At 44.2% G+C, this 25791-nt stretch overlaps 1 protein-coding gene across 1 annotated transcript in view; it reads right to left on the reverse strand.

The window, feature by feature from the left end:
* The window catches only part of LOC308535797 (endophilin-A3-like), a gene marked incomplete at both ends in the record, with an annotated part of 62537 nt that overhangs the window by 14377 nt on the left and 22369 nt on the right, over positions 1–25791 (reverse strand). The window contains 6 exons of the mRNA XM_081114792.1: positions 6547–6653; positions 7767–7870; positions 12877–13035; positions 22127–22256; positions 24173–24320; positions 25022–25094. Of these exons, the coding sequence (XP_080970918.1) occupies positions 6547–6653; positions 7767–7870; positions 12877–13035; positions 22127–22256; positions 24173–24320; positions 25022–25094 (721 nt within the window). The remainder of the gene's footprint in view (positions 1–6546; positions 6654–7766; positions 7871–12876; positions 13036–22126; positions 22257–24172; positions 24321–25021; positions 25095–25791) is intronic.

Raw genomic sequence — 25791 nt, forward strand, 5'->3', positions numbered from 1 at the left:
GCTGGCCACACCCTCATGGGATGAGGGTCCCCACTGGGAGGCTTGGGCAGCCTGAAAACAGCCCTTAGCCCCTCACCCAGGCAGGTCAGGCATCCCAGCAAGGATCCCCACCCTGAAGGGGGTGTGACCAGCCAGCAAACAGCCCTCAGTCCCTTATCCAGGGTGGCCAGGCACCCCGGCAGGGACCACAACCCTGAAGGGTGTGTGGCCAGCCTGCAGCCAGCCATCAGCCCCTCACTCAGGCTGGCCACACCCTCATGGGGTGAGGGTCCCCACTGGGGGGCTTGGCAAGCCTGTAAACATCCATCAGACCCTCACCAAGGCTGGCCCAGAACCCCAGTGGGACCCCCCCATCCTGAAGAGGGTGTGGCCAGCTTGAAAATAGCCCTCAGCCCCTCACCCTGACTGGCCATGCCCTCCCAGTGAGGACCCTCACACCATGGGGGCGTGGCCAGCCTTCAAACCACCACAGGCCGCTCACCCAGACTGCCCCATGCCCCAAAGGAACCTCTACCCTGATCTGGGACACCCTTCAGGGCAAACCAGCCAGCCCGCACCCGTGCACCAGGCCTCTATCTATACTAATAAAATGGTAATATGCTAATTAAATTGGGAGACCTTCCAGGAGACCTTCTGGACGTTCTTCTGGACAAAGCCATGGTGGTGGGGCCAAGGTAGAGGTGGTTAGAGGCCAAGAGTAGAGGGCAGTTGTGGGTGATCAGGCTGGTGGGGGCAGGGCCATTGGGGGTAAGCAGACCAGCATGGGGGCCAGTTGGGGGCAAGGAGGCCACCAGTGGTGTTCTGTTGGAGGTAATCAGGGCAGCAGGGGGGGCAGTTGGGGGTGATCAGGCTGGCAGGGGGTGAGGGGCAAGCAGGTGGTTAGGAGCCAGCAGTCCCAGATTATGAGAGGGATGTGTGACTGCCGGTTTAGACCTGAACTCCGTAAACCGGGAGTAGGACATCCTTTGAGGGGTCCCAGATTGGAGAGGGTGCAGGCCAGGCTGAGGAATACCCCCACTCCCATGCATGAATTTTGTGCATCAGGCCACTAGTCTTTTTATAAAAGGAGATGATATTTAGGTAAGTAGGTCCCAAAGTATCTCCTTCAGGGTTGTCATTCTGAGTAAGAAAGATAAAATATTCTTTGGACATTTAAGGCTTTTCTGCATTGTAAATTCTCAGATGTCTAACCAGGGTATGTTTGTGGATAAAATATTTCCCACATACATTATACTCAAAATGTTTTTCTCCACTGTGAACTCTATGGTGTAGGTTGAGGTTGAACATATATCTAAAGGACTTCCCACAATTGCTACACTTATATGGCTTTTCTCTAATGTGAACTCTGTGGTGTTGAATAAGGTTAAAATTTTGATGGAAGTACTCCCCACAATCACTACACTGATATGGCTTTTCACCAGTGTGAACTCTCTTTTGGTTAACTAGTTGAGTATTGTAACTAAAAGATTTCCGACAATCACTACATTGATATAGCTTTTCAACAGTATAAAATCTTTTGTGGTTAAGGAGGTTACTATTGTACCTGAAAGATTTTCCACATTCACTACACTCATATGGTTTCTCTCAAGTGTGAACTCTATGGTGTTGGTTGAGGTTAGCCCCATATCTGAAGGACTTCCCACAATCAGTATATTGATACGACTTTTCTCCAGTGTTAACTTTCTGACGCTCAGTGAGAGTAGTGGTTTGCTTAAATCACTTCTCATAAATCACTGCAGTCATATGGCTTCTCTCCATTGTGAACTCTGTGATGTTTAATGAGGGTAGATCTCTGACTGAAGGGCTTCCCAAATCAATACACTCACATGGCTTTTCTCCAGTGTGAACTCTGTGGTGTTGAATGAGGTTACAATTTTGAGCAAAGCACTTCCCACAATCACTACATTGATACAGCTTTTTGCCAGTGTGAACTTTTTGATGTTGAATGAGATTACAGCTTATGCTTAATGACTTACTGCTATCAGTACAGTCATATAGCTTTTTTTCAGTGTGGACTTTCTTTTGGGTAAAGAGGAGATTCTTGTGCCTAAATGATTTCCCACATTCACTAACCTCAAAGGATTTTTCGCCAGTGTGAACTCTATAGTGTTCAGTGAGAGAAGAACTTTGATAAAAGGGCTTTTGACAATCATCACACTCCCAAGATGTTTTTCCAGTGTGAACTCTCCTGTGTCAATTGTGGTTAATGATACATATAAAACCTCTCCCACATTTGTTATACTCATATTTCACTTCGCCAGAGCAGACATCCTGGTGTTGAACAAATTTATGTCTGTGGCTTGCAGCATTTTTATGTTTGTCCCAGTGGCGATTAGTAATTTTCCACTGAGAATTTCTGTGAAAACTCACTACCACTGTGAGGCTTCCTGTGCTAAGAGATGCCTGGGGCTGCAACAGCCCTGAGATGGCTGAAAAGTCTTTCCCAGGCTCACTAGTGGTTGAAGGCACTCCTGAGATGTAGAAGGTGCACTTGCTCACAAACATGACCCTGTCCATAGCTTCTTTCCAGGACTTGTCTCCACATCCCTCTGTTGGGGGTGATGGTTTACATAGAAACAAAACCTCTAACACATATGTCACTAAAGAAGGCTTTCTGTTCAAAGTATGCTGCTTGTGACTCAGTCAGGTGCAGAATATCTTTTAAAACTGAGAAACACCGCTTACAGAGATGGGTTGTCTGGGCTGGTGGAACTGTCTTAAAAGCCATGAATTTTGCTTCCCTTGTACAGATACACTCTCATCAGAAGAGGCCTCTTCATCATACATTTTATGACAACATCCTGAAACAGAAATATGGTGAGGAAATAAATGTTGACCAGTGACACGGGGATGTCCCATTACAAAAGTGTGTTGTACATATTACCTTGGCTTCATGCAAATGGCTGAAAGTAAAAAATTTGCAGAAAGGATTTATAGGATGCTGCTATGAAGTTCTGGGCTACTGAAGATAAAGAACAAGACCTCAAATGAAATATGGCACAAGCATGGCAAGCACCACATGGAACAGAAAAGGGATCACGCTCATTTTTCTGCTATCAGCATTCAGCAGAGCTTGTCTGCTGGTGACATGGGCAAGCTGTGCAAAATGTTAGTTACACCTTATTCCAAGTAAAATTTAAAAAATGAATAGCTTGTGTGTGAGGTCTACTGAAGCAAATATGCACACCTCATAACACATGTGCAGGTCAATGTTGGAGAATACTGCAGAGAAAGCCTTGCAGGGGCCAGGTGATGCAAAAAAGCCAGAAGGTGAAGGTAGCCAAAAGCCAGGAAGTCACAGATGAAATGACAAGTCAGCAAAGTGTCATGTTTGGGAAAGAAAAGGTAAAAATGAGCTCTTACCAATGGCACTTGCACCAAAGCATTGTTGGAAATTAGCAGGTCCCTTGTATGATCTGAAGATAGCCCTTACGTCATACTTTTCCCAGTTGCCACTCAACAGGGCCAGATCTCCTCTGAAATCATCCTGCATATTCACCCTATAAAAAAACCAGGGTTCTCCCTGCCCATACTTTACCAGTATGTAAAACCTAAGTAATCCGAGTATTAATGAAATGCAACAGAGGTGAGTGGCCAGCTCTGGCCCAGGGCAGCTCAGCATGCAATAGTATTTAGGAAAGAGAATATTACAAACAATGGAAGGAGAATATCACAATAACCGCTCATGGTTCATGTAAGTAAATACAATAACCAGGTTCAGGCAATCACCAATGACCCTTAGTTGGAGGGAGGGTGCAGAAGTGTAAGCCATGGATCTGGACATAGTCCAGTGATGGCAAACCTATGACACGCATGTCAGAGGTGACACGCAAACTCATTTTTTTGGTTGATTTTTCTTTGTTAAATGGCAGTTAAATATATAAAATAAATATCAAAAATATAAATCTTTGTTTTACTATGGTTGCAAATATTAAAAAATTTCTGTATGTGACATAGCACCAGAGTTAAGTTAGGGTTTTTCAAAATGCTGACACGCCGAGCTCAAAAGGTTTGCCATCACTGACATAGTCACTCTCCCAGGAAGAGGAAGTTAAGGTGGGTCCCTTTAAACTGTCTGCAAGACTCATGACTTCCACACAACTTCCTGCACTCTCTGAGGCAATGGGTGTTAGGGGTATTTGATGAATCCATTCCTCAGGGCTCTCCATACAGCTCAGCATATGCATCAACAGCACATCTATATATATAAAAGCCAAAGCGACCATTATGACTGAATGACTGGAACTGGAATGACCGATCAACCAGTCACTATGATGCACACTGACCATCAGGGGGCAGATGCTCAATGCAGGAGCTGCCCCCTGGTGGTCAGTGCACTCCCAGAGCCAAACTCCCCCAGCCCCTCCCCTGGGCCAGCCAGCTAACTTTCTTGGGTCCCTTACCCTGGCCAGCTGGCACCCAATAGGCCTCGATCGCTGGCCAAGCTGAGGAGCACCACCCATGCACGAATTCGTACACTGGGCCTCTAGTATTACAATAATGTGGGGAAAACTAACAGATCCAATGGTTTGGCTGTGAAAGAAAGTTATGTCTGGAGAAAAAAGGAAGAGGGGCCATCACCTCAGGACACTAGAAAATGTGAAAGTCTTACCTAAAAATGATACAAGTGCAAACATTTGTAGCATCACATTGCAGCATAGATGTCTCTGATCCTCATCAAGGAGCCCCCATTCCTTCTGGGAGAAGGCAATGGCCACATTATCAAAATTCATATCCTGTTATAATGGGGACAGTTCAGCCCATGATCAGCATCTCTCCTATGATTTTCTGTTCATCATACTGCCCACCCTACACATCCATCCTTCCCCTCTACTACCTTTATCAGAGTAGTACCACGCCTTAGTCCAATCAAAGTAACTCTCTCCTTATATGCCAACTAATAACACATCTACCCACAACAATAAAGTTTGATGAACAAATAAAAGGTATCTGAATCCTGGGCCTCACATGTAGGTCACACAGCCTCTTCTCAATACAGCTGAGGGAGAAATGTTGGCCATAAAGAGAGTGTGATTGATTTGACACTGGTCTTATCAGGCATTCCCCATGTAGTGCCCCAGAATATCCCTCCAAGTCCCAGAAAAGTATGGGATCACACTTCACTCTTTGGAACTCAAGCCTAGGATGCTGAGTCCATCACCTTTCACTAATAGTCACATAATTCTTCAAAACACACTCCTCTCACAGCCTCTTTCCCAGAGTTACAATTTCAAAAATAACACCAATATGCCTTGTTGTGGTCAGGATTTTTCCTAATCACCTTCTTTTCCAAAATTCTAACTCACCACTTTATAATGTGTTCTCTCCTTCCCGCTGCCTTCCCTATACTAGTAAGGATTTTCAAGCCCAGGAGACACTGATGTATGCTATCGTGTTCCTAATGATCACTGTATCTGCCCTCAACAACTGACAGGAGTGCACATACGTAACACCTAAGCTCTGGACATAGCATGTAGCATGACAATACACCTCTTTTCAGACAATTACACTAAAATTCCACATATTAACATCCAGTCACCACCAAAAATGAATTCACCTTTCATTCAGTCTTAAGTCAATTTCAGGGCCCTGTGACCATGAATTAGCATACCCTCTCCAACTGCACATCAGTCTTTCTACCACACCTCTCTCGCACCTGCACTCCAACAGCCCCAACCACCATAACCATCTCCTTGACCTCCTACTCATTACTCAGCATGTGTGGCTCAAAGAATGAATGCCTGGCAAATTCAAACTGGATGAAGTACTACCCCAACTCTGACAGTCCACACTCATAGAGGCAGCCTTGCATCCTGCTCCAAAGCCCTCCCTCCCTGATTGGGTTTTACTTCAACCTCACCTAATGAAACCACATCAGCTCACAGATATCCAGAGCCCACCTTCATTGGTGCTGCACTTGATGTCCCTTCATGAGTCCCAGCCTGCATAACTCAAGTCTCATAGCTTGTGTCCCTCTAACACAGTGGTTCTCAACTTTGGCTGCACATTAGAATCACCTGGGAATCTTTTAAAAATCCTGATTTCTGGGCCTCATCCTCTGGAAATTCTGTTTCTATGTAACTAATGTTGTGGTCCCACCCCATAACAAAGAAACAGAATTTCCAGAGGATGGGGCCCAGAAATCAGGATTTTAAAAAGATTCCCAGGTGATTCTGATGTGCAGCTAAGGTTGAGAACCACTGCTCTAACCCATGCCCAGTGAGTCTTACAGATGACCAAGGCAACTGAGGTACCTGCCCTTGACTGGAATCGAACCTGGGACCCTTCAGTTTGCAGACTGATGTTCTATGCACTGAGCCAAACTGGCCAGGGCCCTGTTGCTGGTTTTTAAAAATTGACATTAAGTACCTGAACCTAGGAAGCAGGGTAAGGGGCATTCCCGGGGATGGTGGGAGGGGTGGGAAAGAAGGAAATTCAGGGTGTCAGTGCCTTCAATGGCAGAGGAGCATGGGCCACATGCAGTGGGCACAGGCTTCCAGCAGAACCTCCCGCAGGGCGCACCTGGCCCAAGCGCGGGCATCTCACCTCTGGACTTGGCTGAGGAGGTGGTGGTCAGGTCGAGTGCTTTGGGACACCTTTTCAAGGGCTGCGGCATGAAGTCATTTCTGCCCAGAGAGGAGGCAGCCGCGATTCTGTAACACACACGTAGGAAGATGTGTCGGCTGAAGCCAAATAGCCTCCCACACACCCTGGTTCTGCCTTGAGGAGCCTACACACTGAGGGGTGTGACTTTTACATCCTGACTCTGGAGTAGCCCAAAGTGCTAGAGGTGACACCCTGAGATGTTGCTGTTCAACCAGGTGTTGGAAGAGCATCTATTGCGAAGTTGGTCTTGGCAGTGGGCAGTGGTCACCCGGGAGTTAAGCTCCAGCAGGACCCTGCCAGTGGGAAGGGCTTACCTTCTTTGTGACTAACAGGATCCTGTCAGTGGAAGGGGCTTAGGTCATGTGGGAGGAGCTTAGCTCATAAGGGAGGGGCATAATGCCTGTGTGACCAGCAGGACACTGTCAGTGGGAGGGGCTTAACTCCTGAGTGACCAACAGGATCCTGTCAGTGGGTGGGGCTTAGCTCCTGTGTGACCAGCAGGATCCTGTCAGTGGGAGGGGCTTTCATTTTCTGTCTCTTTTTCTCCCGGAAACAGAGATAGAAAATGAAATGCTGCCCCCGTGAGTTCCCAGTGACCACCGACTACAGAGGGGACAACTTGCTGACCCGACACCACTTTTCCCTTTGTCAGAAGGGCGTTGATATAAGCCAAAACCCTTGAACATTTATTCATTATCCTAGTCCTTTATAAGACAATTTTCTGTTATCCAACCCTGGCCAACAGGGGTAGGTTTTTTTGTTCACCCCTCACTTTAATGCACAGGGTTACCGTGCATACTCCATTGGATATCACTCATTTTCAAAAAAGTCTAGAGCAGGCAGGCCGGCGTGGCTCAGCAGTTGAGCATCGACTATGAACCAGGCGGTCAGGGGTCGATTCCCCTCAGGGCAAATGCCTAGGTTACAGGCTCCATCCCCAGTGGGGGGCGTGCAGGAGGCAGCCAGTTCAAGATTCCACTCATCATTGATATTTCTCTCTCTCTCCCTCTCCCTTCCTTTCTGAAATCAATAACAATATATTTAAAAAAAAAAAGAATGGGACAATGGGATGGGGGAGTTGGAGAATCAGAGAGCCAGAGAGAGTGGTTCCCACTGGTTCTGATCCCACATCAGAACGGGTGGGGGCGGGAGGCTCTTACCGCATCCTCAGCTTCCTCTGCAGTGGCTGCAGGATGTTGGCCGACTGCTGGTGATACTCTAGAGCCGCCTGGATAAACAGCGCCAACTGGCCAACTTGCTCTACCTGCAGGGAAGGGGACGTTATCCCTGGCAGCCAGAGCCCATGGGAGCCGGAGGCAGGACATGAGCCCAGGGACCAGGCCTTGCAGGGAAGCCGCATCAGCCTCGGCTCATTTAATATCACAAGGAGCAGGTGATCATCACCCAGGTCCAGGTGCATAGAGCTAGTGATGCCGGCCGCACATGTGCACATTGAGTTCTGATTATAAATGTGCTTTAACTCAATCAAACGCCGATTAGCCCACGGAGAGGATATTCTCGGGAGATTTTCTTTTATGCTATAAAGTTCATCAATCGGAGAGCATCAGCCTGGGGACCAAAGGGTCCCGGGTTGGATTCTGGTCAAGGGCATGTGCCTTGGTTGCAGGCTCCTCCCCGGCCAGGCCCAGGTTGGTGCTCCTGCAAGTGGCAATTAATTGACGTTTCTCTCACATGGATGTTTCTCTCTGTCTCTTCCTCTCGCTTTCACTCTCTCTAACAATCAATGGGAAATATTCTTGGGCGAGGATTAACCAAAAATGAACAAATAAATAAAATAATGTTTCTTTAAAAAAATTAAGGTTCATCGTCCATCGGAAACAGAGATCAAGCTTTTTCTACGACAAGGGGAACCGACACTGAGCGAATGAACGGTTCCCTTACTAAAGTGTCTCTTTGTGTCCTTTCTACTTAAGTCCAGTCAGGAGACTAAGTACATCCTGCTCTTCTCAGACAAGAAGGACCTAGTGCAGCGCCTCCTGTAGGTTCTTGCCGCTATGACAGCCTTCCCTAGGACAAACAGCTGAAAGGAATAAATTCTAAAGATGGTGGCATCTCTCTTTCCCACCATCCAGACGTTTGTGGAAGCTGTGACCAAACATCAATGGACACACAAAAAGATCACATCAGCCCAGCCGGCATGGCTCAGTGGTTGAGCCTTGACCTAGGAACCAGGAGGTCAGGGTCCAATTCCCAGTCAATGCACATGCCTGGGGTGCGGGCTTGCTCCCCAGTATGGGGCGTGCAGGAGGCAGCCGATCCATGATTCTCTCTCATCATTGATGTTTCTCTCCTTCTCCCTTCCTCTCTGAAATCAATAAAAATATATTTTAAAAAAGCAAAAGGTTAAAAAAAAATCAAAAGGCCATGCCCCCCAAGGAAGCCCTGGAAATGCCTCATTTGGGGGAGAGGAGTCTCAAGCAGGCCCGCCAGCTGCCCAGGTTCCCCACCTGTCTGAGGTGCTGCCATGGAAAAGAGGGGCTCACTGAGCTCATTTCTGGGGGCCACAGAGGCAAGCTCACTGGCTGGAGGTGCTGGGGGCCCCCAGCACAATCCCACACACTCCAAATCCAAACAAAGACACAAAACAAGATAAAACCCCACCCCCTTCCCCAGCTCCCCAGAGCCTCTGCATCACTTCCTTAGTCCCCTTGCTCATTGGCTGTGGGCAAAGCCTGCCCTGTGACTCACCCCACAACACCCACTACAGACACGTCTGCCTCAGAGATCCAAAGTGGCTCCATTTGTGCCCTCGCCAATTTGGCTCAGTGGATAGAGCGTCAGCTTGTGTACTGAAGCGTCCCGGGCTTGATTCTGGTCAAGGGCACATGCCCGGGTTTCGGCCTCGATCCCCTATAGGGGGTGTGCAGGAGACAGCTAATCAATGATTTCCTCTCATCATTGATGTTTCTCTCTTTCTCTCTCTCTCTCCCTCTCCCTTCTTCTCTGAAATCAATGAAAAATACATTACAAAGTGGCTCCATTTGGAGTCACACACCACGCTTTCTCTGCTACATGTTCACTTTCCTTACCCACTTAGACCATTTCAACCATGGATTCCCAGGGCAACTCAGACACACCAGGACGGGCATCGGAACAAGGAAACTGCACCACATGCGTATGCCAAGTCCGTGGGGCAAAAGGACACGCTGGGCCTCAAGGTCAATACCCAATACACAAAACATAGATAGCCTGGACCCTGTGAAATCAATCCTATGGATTTCTTCAGTTTCTGTTGGAAGCCAGTCCCTCCTTGCTGCTTGACACAGTTGCTGCAGGGAACATCTGCACAGTATATGTTTCAAGGGACCTGGCATATATGGCATACTGTTCTTAATATGTTTGCTCCCCTTCTTGGCACTATGTGTTTTAACCAAGGTCACCTCTCCGAGAAAGGTTGTTTCCCCAGGTAGGGATTTTTCCCTGAAGTTAGGGAGGGAATAAAACCTCTCAACTAAGTGCCGGGGGGTAGTTAATCACTTTAACTATGAACAATCACTCTTAAGCTACATAATCTTTACTCTCTGGAATGGAGATAAGAAACGCCCTAACCTTTGGAATAGAAATTGATAGGATTAAAACCAAGTGGTATAAATACAGATGTAACAAGACCATAAAACACAGAACCTGGCTATGATGATCACCTGAACACTGCCTCCGTGTCATTCCTTCTTTGCCGACTCCGTCCACACCTTTGGGGACCCCTGGACCCCAACATCTGGCACCCGAACAGAGACCCTTAGGTAAGCCCCCCATTCCCCTAAGTAAGCCCCACTCTCGGGATGGATAGGATTCCACCGTAGGAAGAGGGTGGATAGTCTTCACCGACTCAGTCCACACCTTTGGGAACCCCTGGAACAGGACTCCCCTAGGTAAGCATCCCCTCGCATTGAGAACCCCCACACTCGAGACAGACAGGACTCCACCAGGGTGCTGCAGACCCCCCTATAGAGGATAAGTAGAGTAAGAAGGTGGAAAGTACAGAACTTAGATTGAGAAGATGTGCCATACTGAGTCCAAAGAAAGAAGACTCTGTATTGATCTTTAGATTAAGAAGATGTGCCTTACTGAGTCTAAAGAAAAAAGACCCCGTATTAATCTTTTAACCCATATGCTTGCTAGCAGAGGAGTTAAGGTTACTCCCAGTCAGATGGAATGTTTTATACAAGAAGTATGTCCATGCTTTTCTGAGGAAGGAAAGGTAAATGTAAAGGCATGGGAGAAGGTAGGCCCAAGGAGCCTCATCCTTAACCCCACTGCAGCCTTTCCGCCCAGGGAAAGTGCAGGATTGGCAAGCTCTCCCTGGGGTGATAGATCAGGACTCAGGTAATAGCGGAAAGCTATTCTTAAAATGGATACAAGAGAACATTTGGGGTTTTTCTTTTTAATGCCTGCTTTGGATTGAGTAAATGTATTTTACTTAGTTTTAACACATCAAAGTTAGCTCTTGACACAAAAAGAAGAACTGACAATTCCATCAATATAACCCTTTTCTATAAAAAACAAAAAAGGGGGAGAATAATGTTATGTTAGATTTTTTGGAAATACAATGCAGAGGGTTGTACAGCAGCCAAAAAGCATCGGGCCTCCTATACAATAGCCTCTGCCGACTCAGCCTGGTAGAAGGATACACAAACCAGACAGGAGTTTCATCGCCGACTCTGTCCACACCTTTGGGAACCCCTGGACCTGCTGGGGTTGGACCCCAACAAGTTTCACCTCTTTGGCTCTGACACATACTTTTTTTTTTAATGCACGGGTGGGGTTCCTCAGCTTGGTCAGCAATTGAGGCCACAGCCCAGATACGTGCCCTTGACCTGAATTGAACCCAGGACCCTTTAGTCTGCAGGTTGGTGCTCTATTCACTGGGCAACACTGGCCAGGGCTGACACATACTTTTCAACAAGTACAGTGCCTCAACCTCACATGATCACAGTAGACTGCCACCTCTGTCCTCAGGAAAGCGAATTTCTATTTTAACACCCACTTCGCAATATGCATGGCATTACAGAATGTGAAAAGGAATCATGGAAGACAACTAAATGAACATTCTTTTTGTTTTGTTGTTTTGAATCCTCATGTGAGGATATCTCTTCCACTGAATTTTAGAAAGTGGAAGGGGGGGGGGGAGAGAGAGAGAGCGAGAAACATTGATAAGAGAGAGACACATTGATTGGTTTCTCTTTGCACACGACCCAACCAGGGCTGGGGATCAAGCCTGCAACCAAGATACATGCTCTTGACCAGAATCAAACATGGGACCCTTCAGTCCACAGGCCTATGCTCTTTTCACTGAGCCAAACCCACTAGGGCTAAATGAACATTCTTTGAAACACTATGGGGCTGGAATGGGCAGAGGGGACATCAGCAGCTCTTCTCTCTCATGTGGCTAAAATACAAGATTATGTCACAAGATTATGTCACAGAGAGATGCATTTGTCTGTAGTGACTTCCTCCCTTCCTGGCTGACATCAGGAAAGACATGCATCCTGGGACACTGTGCACACACATAGTAGCTGTTCAATGCAACCAGGGGAGAGGTGATTACTAAGCTGAGTCTCTTGGCATGTGGAGGCCCCCAGCAGTGCCCAGGCCACGAGCAGCCAGCTGTGTGTGGTGGCCTCTGCTTCCCAAACCACACTTAGAATGAAATATCTGGACATGGCCTGCGTGGATCAGTGGTTGAGTGCTGACCAAGGAGCCAAGAGGTGATGGTTCGATTCTGGTCAGGGCACATGCCAGGATTGTGGGCTCAATCCCCAGTAATGGGAGTGCAGGAGGTAGCTGATCCATGATTCTCTCTCATCATTGATGTTTCTCTCTTTCCCTCTGAAATCAATTAAATAGATCTATATATATAAAAGGCTAAGTGACTGACTGTAGGTCTGTCTGACTGACTGGCCAGTACATATAACATGCACTGGCAATTTAAAAATAAACTTTGACTTGCACATGCGCAATACATATAAAACTCCTGCTGGCGCCAATCACACATGTGTTTTAATTTTATAATACTATATTATATATACTATTATGACATGTAATTTTTTGCAGTAATTGAATTACCACACGAAACTTTCTTCTAATTAATTTCCTCTCAATGTACATGAATCTGTGCACCAGGCCACAGTACATAAATAAAAGAAATTTCTGGAAACTTTCATAACAACAAATGCTCTCAGAGCTTCCCCTCAAATATACAGTTAATGTTTCCATTCCCAGGAGGGTCTCCTGGTTGGGGTCAATACTTACATCATTTTCTAAAAAATTAAACATGCACCTCTCCGCCAAGGCCTTGGACTCCTCAAACTTTTCCATTGCTTGTGTGATCTCATTGTCGGGGATCTTTCCGACGTGCCTCCTTTTATAATCATAGTCCAGGCGGCGGCCCTCCAGCCTCTTCAGGTGGTGCTGAGGGAAAGGAGACAGACCTGGAGCTGCTAACTTAGCAAGTGACACAGGGAGACCTGCCGCACCTCTACAAGAAAGGTCATTACTTTTTCTAGGCCTACATTTTAGGGGGCAAAGGACCCAAAAACTTTTCTTTTTGGTGGGCACCTTAGCATCTATTAGAGGCTTCTTTCACTATAAAATATCAAGGAATATTTATGAAATTAATGAATAGATGTATGTATGGATGGATGGGTGATAGCATAAATGGATGAAAGGATAGAGGGATGATAGCATAAATGGATGAATGGATGGATGGAGGGAGGGAGGATGATAGCATAAATGGATGGATGGACGGGTGGATGATAGCATAAATGGATGGATGGATGATAGCTTAAATAAATGGATGGATGGATAGATGGGTAGATGAAAGCATAAATAGATGGTTAGATGGGTGGATGGGTGGATGGATGGATGATGGCATAAATGTATGGATGAATAGATAGATGGATGGGTGGATGGATGGATGAATGGATGGATGCTAGCATAAATGGATGGATGAATGACAGATGATTGTCGATATGGAACATAAGGCCAAAGTATTGTCATACAGATTCCATTCTCAAAGTTCTTTACAGGATCCCTCACCAGCTCTGTTAATGTCCGTAATTTACAAACAAATTATCTATACCAAAAATAGGGATATGTCTTCTGGCACTACTGTTAAATCCTTATTAAGAAGTAGATGAGGAGAAACCAAGATGGCGGCATAGGTTAACGCCGGAGATTGCTGCCTCGAACAACCACTTCAAAAAACAACTAAAAGATGGAACGGACATCATCCAGAACCACAGGAAGGCTGGCTGAGTGGAAATTCTACAACTAGGAGGAAAGAGAATATCATACCCAGACTCAGAGAAGGCGCAGTGCTGAAGTGAAATACTAAGGTGCGGAGTGCGCGCGGAGCTGGCTGGAGGCGGAGGGCACGGTTGGTGTTTTCAATCGGGAGGGAGTTTCAGACTCTGAGCTCCAGATCCGGGCGAGTCTCTAGGGACCCAGACTCAAACGGGAGAAGCGGGACTGTCTGGCTTCGGTCGGAACTCGAAGCAGCTTTCTCTCTGAGGTTTGCAGCAGTTGCTGGGACTCTGTGAGGCAGAGCCCCTAGGGACGGAACTGAGAGCAGCCATAACTGCTCCCTCCGGCCGCCCTGTAGATCACCGGGGACCCGCCTCGCCCAAGCCCTGCGCAGAGCCATTTGCCGGAAAGCCTCAGGCAAACGCTAGATTAGCACTGCCCTAGAGATCCAGCACAGAAGCTCTCCCACTGCAGACACAGTGGACTCTCATAGCCAGTTAGCCTGGAGGTCAAATCACCCCCGGTATTGCTGACAACAATCAAGGCTTAACTACAACAAGACTGCGCACAAAGACCACTAGGGGGTGCACCAAGAAAGCATAAAAAATGCGGAGACAGCCAAAAACCTGTTTGGCTCAGTGGATAGAGCATTGGCCTGCGGACTGAGGGGTCCCGGGTTCGATTCCGGTCAAGGGCATGTGCCTGGGTTGCGGGCACTTCCCCAGTGGGGGATGTGCAGGAGGCAGCTGATCGATGTTTCTCTCTCATCGATGTTTCTAACTCTCTATCTCTCTTCCTCTCTGCAAAAAAACCAATAAAATATATTTTAAAAAAAAATGCGGAGACAAAGAAACAGGACAAAACTGTCAATGGAGGATATTGAGTTCAGAACCACACTTTTAAGGTCTCTTAAGAACTGTCTAGAAGCCGCCGATAAATTTAGTGAGATCCTCAAGAAATCTAATGAGACCCTCGATGTTATGATAAAGAACCAACTAGAAATTAAGCATACACGGACTGAAATAACGAATACTATACAGACTTCCAACAGCAGACGAGAGGAGCGCAAGAATCAAGGCAAAGGTTTGAAATGCAAAGAAGCAAAAAACACCCAACCAGAAAAGCAAAATGAAAAAAGAATCCGAAAATACGAAGATAGTGTAAGGAGCCTCTGGGACAGCTTCAAGCGTACCAACATCAGAATTATAGGGGTGCCAGAAGATGAGAGAAAGGAAGATATTGAAAACCTATTTGAAGAAATAATGACAGAAAACTTCCCCCACCTGGTGAAAGAAATAGACTTACAAGTCCAGGAAGCGCAGAGAACCCCAAACAAAAGTAATCCAAAGAGGACCACACCAAGACACATCATCATTAAAATGCCAAGAGCAAAAGACAAAGAGAGAATCTTAAAAGCAGCAAGAGAAAGAAACTCAGTTACCTACAAGGGAATACCCATACGACTGTCAGCTGATTTCTCAACAGAAACTTTGCAGGCCAGAAGGAAGTGGCAAGAAATATTCAAAGTGATGAATGCAAAGAACCTACAACCAAGATTACTTTATCCAGCAAAGCTATCATTCAGAATTGAAGGTCAGATAAAGAGCTTCACAGATAAGGAAAAGCTAAAGGAGTTCATCACCACCAAACTAGTATTATATGAAATGCTGAAAGGTATCCTTTAAGAAGAGGAAGAAGAAAAAGGTAAAGATACAAATTATGAACAACAAACATGCATCTATCAACAAGTGAATCTAAGAATCAAGTGAATAAATAATCTGGTGATCATAATAGAATCAGGGACATAGAAAGGGAATGGACTGACTATTCTTGCGAGGGAAAGGGGTGTGGGAGATGCGGGAAGAGATTGGACAAAAATCGTGCACCTATGGATGAGGACAGTGGGTGGGGAGTGAGGGCGGGGGGGGGGGGGCGGGAACTGGGAGGAGGGGAGTAATGAGGGGAAAAAAGAGGAACAAATGTAATAATCTGAACAATAAAGATTTAATTAAAAAAAGAAAAGAAGTAGATGAGCCAAAACCGGTTTGGATCAGTGGATAGAGCGTCGGCCTGCGGACTGAAAGATCCCAGGTTCGATTCCGGTCAAGGGCATGTACCTGGGTTGCGGGCACATCCCCAGTGGGAGATGTGCAGGAGGCAGCTGATCGATGTTTCTAACTCTCTATCTCTCTCCCTTCCTCTCTGTAAAAAATCAATAAAATATATTAAAAAAAATAAGTAGATGATAAAAACACATATCTTTAGTATCTTCTAGAGAAAACATGTCAAACTCCCAACCTGTGGGCGGCATGTGGCCCACAACAAATATTTTTGCGGACCAGCCAATATAAACGTATATAAGAAATGTTTTAATAAAAATTTTGCAACTTAGTTTTTACAATATCCTGTTATAGATTATTCCTTTTAAAAATGTCTTTATTGATTAAGGTATTACATGTGTCCTATCCCCCCATTACCCCTCAAAACCCCCACTCATGCCCTCACCCCCCATTGTCTGTGTCCATTGGTTAGGCATATATGCATGCATACAAGTCCTTTGGTTGATCTCTCACCCTTACCCCCACCCTCCCCTACCTTCCCTCTGAGGTTTGACAGTCTGATCAATGCTTCTGTCTCTGTATCTGTTTTTGTTCATCAGTTTATGTTGTTCATTATATTCCATAAATGAGTGAGATCATGTGATATTTATCTTTCTCTGACAGGCTTATTTCACTTAGCATAATACTCTCCAGTTCCATCCATGCTTTCGCAAATGATAAGAATTCCTTCTTTTTTTACAGCAGCGTAGTATTCCATTGTGTAGATGTACCACAGTTTTCTAATCCACTCATCTGCTTATGGGCACTTAGGCTGTTTCCAAATTTTAGCTGTGGTAAATTGTGCTGCTATGAATATAGGGGTGCATATATCTTTTCTGACTGGTGTTTCTAGCTTCTTGGGATATATTCCTAGAAGTGGGATCACAGGGTCAAATGGGAGTTCCATTTTTAGTTTTTTGAGGAAACTCCATACTGTTCTCCACAGTGGCTATACCAGTCTACATTCCCATCAGCAGTTCATGAGGGTTCCTTTTTTCCCCCCCGCATCCTCGCCAATACTTGTTGTTTGTTTATTTGTTGATGATAGCCATTCTGACAGGTGTGAGATGGTACCTCATTGTCGTTTTGATTTGCGTCTCTCATATAATTAGTGACTTTGAGCATGTTTTCATATGTCTATTGGCCTTCCTTCTGTCTTCTTTCAAAAAGTATATATTTAGGTCCGTTGCCATCTTTTGTTTGGGTTGTTTATCTTCCTTTTGTTAAGTTGCATGAGTTCCCTATAAATGTTGGAGATAAAACCCTTATCAGTGATAACATTGGCAAATATGTTCTCCCATTGAATGGGCTTTCTTGTTGTTTTGTTGATGGTTTCCTTTGCTATGCAAAAGCTTTTTATTTTGATGTAGTCCCATTTGTTTATTTCCTCTTTAGTTTCCATTGCCCTAGGAGCAGTGTCAGTGAAGAAATTCCTCCGGCATATGTCTGAGATTTTGCTGCCTGTGGATTCCTCTAGTATTTTTATGGTTTCCTGTGTTATGTTTAAGTCTTTTATCCATTTTGAGTTTATTCTTGTGTATGGTGTAAGTTGGTGGTCTAGTTTCATTTTTTTTGCATGTATCTGTCCAATTTTCTAAACACCATTTACTGAAGAGTGTGTCTTGACTCCAATTGTATGCTCTTTCCTCCTTCGTTGAATATTAATTGGGCATAGTGGTTTGGGTCAATTTCTGGGTTCTCTATTCTATTCCATTGGTCTATATGTCTGTTCCTGTGCCAGTACCAGGCAGTTTTGAGAACAGTGGCTTGGTAATACAGCTTGATATCTGATATTGAGATCCCACCTACTTTGTTCTTCTTTCTCAGGATTGATGCAGCTATTTGGGGTCTTTTTTTATTCCAGATGAATTTTTGGAAAGTTTGTTCTAGGTCTGTGAAATATGCCATTGGTATTTTAATGGGGATTGCATTGAATCTATAGATTGCTTTGGGTAGTATGGATATTTTGATGATGTTGATTCTACCCATCCATGAACACAGTATATTCTTACATCTGTTTATGTCTTCCTCTATCTCTTTTTTCAGTGTCCTGTAGTTTTTTGCATATAAGTCTTTTACCTCCTTAGTTAAGTTTATTCCTCGGTATCTTAATTTTTTGGTGCAATGGTAATTGGGATTTCCTTTTTGTACTCTCTTTCTGTAAGTTCACTATTGATGTATAGAAATGCCATAGATTTCTTGGCATTAATTTTGTATCCTGCTACATTGCCAAATTCATTTAAGTCTAATAATTTTTTGATGGAGTCTTTAGGGTTTTCTATGTACAGTATCATGTCATCTGCGAATAAGGACAGTTTTACTTCTTTTCCAATTTGGATGCCTTTTATTTCTTCTTCTTGTCTCATCTCAAAGGCTAGTACTTCTAATACTATGTAGAACAGGAATGGTGAGAGTGGGCTTCCCTGTCTTGTTCCTAGGGGAAATGGTTTTAGTTTTTATCCATTGAGTATGATGTTGGCTGTGGGTTTATTATGTTGAGGTATGATCCTTCTATTACCACCTTGCTGAAAGTTTTTATCAAGAAAGGGTATTGGATTTTGTCAAATGCTTTTTCTGCATAAATTGACATGACTATGTGATTTTCATCTCTCAGTTTGCTTATGTGATATATCACGTTTATTGATTTGCAAATATTGTACCATCCTTGCATCCCCAGGATAAATTCTACTTGGTCATGGTGAATGATCTTTCTGATGTATTGCTGGATCCGATTTGTTAGAATTTTATTGAGGATTTTGGCATCTATGTTCATGAGGGATATTGGCCTGTAATACTCTTTCATTGTGTTGTCTTTACCTGGTTTTGGTATTAGGGTAATGCTGGCTTCATAGAATGAGTTTGGAAGTGTTCCTTCCTCTTGAATTTTTTGGAATAGTCTGAGAAGGATAGGTTTTAGTTCTTCCTTGAATGTTTGGTATAACTCCCCTGTGAAGCCTTCTGGCCCCGGGCTTTTGTTTGCTGGGAACTTTTTGATGACTGCTTTAATTTCTTCCATAGTTATCAGCTTACTGAGATTTTTAGATTCTTCCTGATTGAGTTTTGGAAGGTTGTATCTTTCTAGGAATTTGTCCATTTCCTCCAGGTTGTCTAGTTTGTTGGAGCAGAGTTCTTCATAGTATGTTTTAACAAGACTTTGTATTTCAGTGGCGTCTGTTGTTATTTTGCGTCCATCATTTCTGATTTTGTTTATTTGGGTCCTCTCTCTTTGCTTCTTGGTGAGCTTGGCTAGAGGTTCATCAATCTTGTTTATCCTTTCAAAGAACCAGCTCTTGTTTTCATTGATCTTTTGTATTTCTGTTTTGGTCTCTATGTCATTTATTTCTACTCTGATCTTTATTATCTCCTTCCTTCTGCTTACTCTGGGCTTTTCTTATTGCTCTCTTTCTAATTCTTTGAGTTGTAGAGTTAGATGATTTACTACCATTTTTTTCTTGTTTTTTTGAGGTAGACCTGTAGAGCTATAAAATTCCCTCTCAGGACTGCTTTCATTGTGTCCCGTAGAGTTTGGATTGCTGTGTTTTTATTGTCATTAGTTTCCAGGATGTATGGAATTTCTGCTTTGATCTCATTAGTAACCCAATCATTATTTAATAGCATGCTATTTAGCTTCCAAGTGTTTGAGTTTTTTGGATAGTTTTTGTTATAGCTTATATCTAATATTATGCCTTTGTGCTCTGAGAAGATGCTTGGTATGATTTCAATCTTCTTGAATTTGGGGAGACTGTTTGTGACCCAATATGTGGTCTGTTTTTGAAAATGTCCCATGTGCACTTGAGAAGAACATATATTCTGCAGCTTTGGGGTGAAATGTTCTGAAGATGTCAATTAAGTCCATCTGATCTAGTGAGTCATTTAGGATTGCTGTTTCTTTGCTTAGTTTTTGTCTAGAGGATTTATCCAGTGATGTCAGTGGTGTATTAAAGTCCCCTACTATGATTGTATTGTTGTCGATCTCTCCCTTGACATGTTCCAGTTTTTTTTTTAATGTATTTGGGTGCTCTTGCATTGGGTGCATATATGTTTATCAGGGTTATATCCTCTTGTTGTATCAATCCCTTTAGTATTATAAAGTGGCCTTCCTTATCTCTTGTTATGGCCTTCACTTTGAGGTCTATTTTGTCAGATATAAGTATTGCTACCCTAGCTTTTTTTTTCATTTCCATTTGACTGAAAGATATTTTTCCTTCCCTTCACTTTCACTGTGTGAGTCCCTTGTTCTGAGGTGGGACTCTTGTAGACAGCATATATATGGTTCATGTTCTTTTATCCATTCAGCCACTCAATGTCTTTTGATTGGAGCATTTGTCCCTTTATGTTTAAAGTTATTATTGAAGAGTATTTGTTTGTAGTCATTTCTATTTTTGTGCCTGTGTTCTTTCTTACCTTTTTATTTCTTCTTTTTACAGATTCCCTTTATCATTTCTTGCATTGCTGGCTTGATAGTGATAAACTCCCTTAGCCTTTTTTGCCTGCGAAACTCCTGATTTCCCCTTCAATTTTGATTGACAGTCTTCCTTGATAGAGTATTCTTGGATTCAGTCCTTTGCTTTGCAACACCTGGTATACTTCCTTCATTCCCTTCTAGCTTGATGTGTTTAGAAATCTGTGGCTGGGATGTCTGGATTCTTGGTGTCTGCGGGTCTGCAGCTGTGGTAGCAGGTCTCTGTCCCCAGTGGCTGCAGGGTCCTAGTTTGCGTCTGAGACCAGAATTGGTGGTGCTGAGGCCAGGATCCTAGTCTCAAGCAGCTCTGTTTCTCAAGATGGCATGGTCTCTGTGCCCGCACTGGCCACCTTGGAGTGTCTGGGTTGGAAGCGGGGCTCCGCCATCTAAGACTGCCTGGTTTGGCAGCCCCTTGGAAGACCTGCAGAATCTAACTGTCCTTAGCTCATACACACACACCACACAGGTCCACACACACCTCTATAGCTACCTCACACTCTTTCCCTCCCTACATTGCTGCCGGTCGCCATCTTCTCTGTCTTTTTACTATAGATCATTCTTAATAATGAACTACAACGTTCAGTAATGACTGATGACTATCATCATGTTGCATTCATTTCCCTTATGTAGCTTACGCACAGGCGCACCATTTCCCTCCACTAATACTAGCAGTGAATATTTTAGCAGCCAATGGCCACATCCTTAGTCTTGGACTGACTTGTTTGGTGTGCACAACAGAAAATATCTTGCTTTTAGAGAACAAGAAAAATGGATTTATTTGCATTGTGCTTATTCAGTGTCTGATAAGTCAATGTTCAAGAAAAAATATTAATTTTTATTAAAATGTTCTATTATTTTATGTGAGTGATGACTCATTTATTTCAGCCCTTTGTATTCATCATGTCACTATTGAAATAAACCTAGATTTCTATGAAAATTGAAGTTGTTTTTTTTTGTTTTTTGTTTTTTTTTGCATCCCACATACACTTAAATCTTTTTTATTTGGCCTGTGTTAGCTTTGAGTTTGACATGCTTGTTCTGGAGTACTCATACGTCTTTCATAAGGTTCCCCAACAATTTCAGAATGAATTGAACAAACACCACAATGAATGAAACATACACACCCTTTTGTGTGTGTGAGCTCCATGTGGCCATTTTAGAAAGCTTTCCAAATATAAAATGAAGTCCTGGAAATTAATGAGGAAAGGAGGCCCACCCGGTGTGGCTCAGTGGTTGAGCATCAACCTAGGAAACAAGTCACAGTTTGATTCCCGGTCAGCGCACGTGCCTGGGTTGTGGGCTCAATCCTAGTAGGGGGGTGCAGGAGGCAGCTAATGATTCTCTCTCATCACTGATCTTTCTATCTCTCCCTCTCCCTTTCTCTCTCTGAAATCAATAAAATATTTAAAAAAATAAAAAATCAATGGAACAAATATCCTTGCATGAGGATTAAAATAAATAAATACATTTACCATTAAACACACACACACATGCACACACAGTTACAGGATAAAGGGCTCATGGCTCCTGGGGCTCCTGCCCAGGGGTCAGGTGAACATCACTGAGTGATTATCTGTTTCACCGCCCACACTAAGATGATGCTTTCGCTGGGTCCCTACAGAGACACGTCCCCATGGTTTTAACTACAACATCATTTTAAGTAGCAACGCAGGGGTTTACAGCCGAGAAAACTTACCGAAATCTGTTTTAACTCTTCGTCATGTACTAACTGGAGTGGATCAATAAAGGTTTCCTTGACGTTAATATCAAAGGATTCTTTCACCTCCGCCATCAGCTTCATAGCTTCGCCCATATCGGTCAGTGCGCTGCCTGGCACAGAAAAACAAATAAAAAGCGTTCGTTCACAGAGCACCCGGAGGTTGGCGGCGCTATTCACTTCTTGCCCAAGGTATGTGGGTGATGGTTTATTTAACAAGGTCTTCACTTGGAAAAGAATACAAACAAAAACTTTTTTTAAAACATATTTTTATGGATTTCAGAGAGTAAAGGAGAGGCACAGAGAAACATCAATGATGAGAATTATGAATTGGCTGCCCCCTGCACAGCCTCCACACAACCCAGGCATGTTCCCTTACTGGTAATCAAACCATGACCTCCTGGTTCATAGGTCAAATCTTAACCTCTGAGTATAATAATTATAATTAAAATTCTTTTTTTCTTGAAATATTGTTTATTGTATGTAATATTATTATATTTAATATCGTTTTTCTTGAATAACGGTGTTTATTGCATGTAACATTATGTTTAAAATCATTTTTTCAAGATATTAATATTAAAGGTAACATTATATTTAAGATTGTTTTTCTTGAGATAGTAATGTTTATTGCATGTAACATTATTATATTTAAAAGAGTTTTTCTGGGAAAAAATGGAAAAAAAGAAGAAACTCAACAACTGAGCCAGCCAGCCGGGCTAAAAATAAAAACTTTCTACATTTCTTCTGTACTTCCTCCTTTTCGTCAAACTCACCTGGCAACTGACAGGCCGAGGCACTTTACATTCTGGCCACTAGATGGAGATAAAGATCAATTTTTGTAAAGAAAAAACAAACCACAATGTGTTTTTGTCAACTGGCCTGTGGGTCTCAACCTATGGGTCGCGACCCCTTTGGGGTCGCCTTTCACAGGGGTCGCCTAAGACCATCGGAAAACACACATATAATTACATATTGTTTTTGTGATTAATCACTATGCTTTAATTATGTTCAATTTGTAAGAATGAAATTGGGGGTCACCACAACATGAGGAAGTGTATTAAAGGGTCTTGGCATTAGGAAGGTTGAGAACCACTGCCCTAAGGGTTTTTAGAAGCTGCAGAACAAAGTCCCTCTTTGTAAACAATAAAAGGATTGAGTCCTCCTCGGGGCTAAGCACCAACAATGAAGATGACAATAGGAATGAATGAACATCTCATCTCAGCTTTTGCTGCCAGGTCCTCCTGGGGCCTGCACCCTGGATCCTTCCAAGGGCAAGGCGACCTGATCCTCCCTGGTGTGGAAGAAGCCTGGCAGTGTCACATGGGTAGCTCCCAGCAGGGCGGGCAGCCATGCTGAGTGTGGACAGCGAAGGGCAGCTCTTCCTGAATAACCCCCAGTGCCTGGGCAGCACCTAATCTGCATAAATTTGCAAAAGCTGTGTACAAGGAGGTTGCAGGTTCTCTTAAAAACATCTCCCGTGTAGCTCAGTGGGTAGAGCATCGAACTTCGGACCAGAGTCCCAGGTTCGATTTTGGTCAAGGGCACATACCTAGGTTGCAGGCTTCTCGGGTGGGCCTGGCCCTGGTCAGGGCTCATGAAGGAGTCAACCAAGCAATGTGTTTCTCTCACATTGATGTGTCTCTGTCTCTCCCTCTCTCTTCCACTCTCCCTAAAAATCAATAGGAAAAATATCCTCAGGTAAGAATTAACAAAAACAAACAAACAAAAAAAAAACAACCCATCTCCCAGCCAGCCTGCATTGCTCAGTGGTTGAGCATCAACCTAGGAACCAGGAGGTCACGGTTAGATGCCTGGTCAGGGCACATGCCTGGGATCTCCAGTAGGGGGCATGCAAGAGGCAGCTGATCTGTGATTCTCTCTCATCATTGATGTTTCTTTCTCTCTCCCTCTCCTTTCCTCTCTGAAATCAATCCAAAAAGAAAAGAAAAGAAGTGAAGAGAAAATAAAGGCTTTGTGTATAACCTACAGGTGACATGGGCCGACCACCCTCCAGGACTTCCACACTCACCAAAGGTGGAGTCCTCGCCCAGCTCCTGGCCGTACTTGAGCATGCAGTTGCCCAGCAGGCCCTCTGGCTGCAGGTACTCCGAGGCCTTCCCCCAACTGTGGCTCTTCAACATCGGGCTCAGCAGCCCCAGCTTCGCTCTGTATGCTTCAAGACAGGATCATTTGTAATTCCTTCAATGGACAGGGTGGAGGGGCAGAGAGCCTGCAACAAATGCAACTGGCAAGATCGAGGGCACCCTCGGCAACATGTCAGAGACCCGAGGTGCCAAAGGGCCACAGTGACCTATTCAGTCTTTCCCATGATTGGCACATGTTTCACCCAGGTGGGTGCATAGCGATTGGTTGCAGAGTCACGTGGGAAATGGAAACTGTGCACACATTGCAACCAGCCTATATCAGGACCTCTCTCTCTTGCTCTTTCTGTCTCTCTTTCTCCCTTCCTTTCTGAAATCAATAAAAATATATTTTTAAAAGTAAATAAGTCCTAACCGGTCTGGCTCAGTGTTGGACTGCAGACTAGAGGGTTCGATTCTTGTCAAGGGCAGGTACTTTGGTTGCATGTCCCCTGGCCCTGGTTGGGGCACCTGCAGGAGCCAACCGATTAATGAGTCTCTCTCACATAGATCTCTCTCTCTCTCTCTCTCTCTCTCTCTCTCTCCCTCTCCCTTCCTCTCTGAAATAAATAAAAATATATTTTAAAAACAAACCCAAAACCACATTTCATGATTGGGACCCCAAGGGCGTTGTTGCTAGATCACTTCAAGGAAGGGCCCAGCCGACATCGGTGGTCAGCATGGGTCACCGTGAATGGGCAATAGGACAGTTCCAGACATTGTCCCACATTACCTGGATTGGGCTGAATGTATTCTGTGGTTTTCAAAAGAATTTCTGTAACAGCTTTATTGGTGATATCTATTTTCTAAAAAATAAAAAAAATATATATATATTAAAAAAATTACATAAAATGTTGGTGAGTGACAAACTGCAAATTCACAGAAAAACACACTGAGACGTGATTTTCACCCGTAATAAAGGGAAGGAAACAGAGGACCTTGGCAATTCCTGGATACTCCACACAGGTGACAAGGGACAACGTCACAATCATTTCTGTTAAGAGTCCTAACGGGTTTGGCTCAGTGGATAGAGCATCAGCCTGCTGACTGAAGGGTCGCAGGTTTAATTCCGGTCAAGGGCATGTACCTTGGTTGTGGGCACATCCCCAGTGGGGGGTGTGCAGGAGGCAGCTGATCAATGTTTCTAACTCTATCCCTCTCCCTTCCTCTCTGTAAAAAAGTCAATAAAATATGTTTGTTTGTTTTTTAAAAAGAGTCCCGACATGCCCTGGCCAGGTGGCTCAGTTGGTTGGCGCATCATCCTGTACACTGAAAGGTCACAGGTTCAATCCCTGGTTAGGGTGCCAATAGGAGCCAATTAGATGTTTCTCTCTCACATTGATGTTTCTTACTCTCTCTCTTCTTTTCTCTCTAAAATCAATAAAACATATCCTGGGGTCAGGATTAAAAGAAACACATTTTAACACACACACACACACACACACACACACACATACTAGAGGCCTGGTGTAGGACATTCGTAGGTTGGGGGGCCCTTTCACA

The sequence above is a fragment of the Myotis nattereri genome (genome assembly GCF_964212035.1).
Source record: "Myotis nattereri genome assembly, chromosome: 21".
NCBI classification, from domain to species: domain Eukaryota; kingdom Metazoa; phylum Chordata; class Mammalia; order Chiroptera; family Vespertilionidae; genus Myotis; species Myotis nattereri.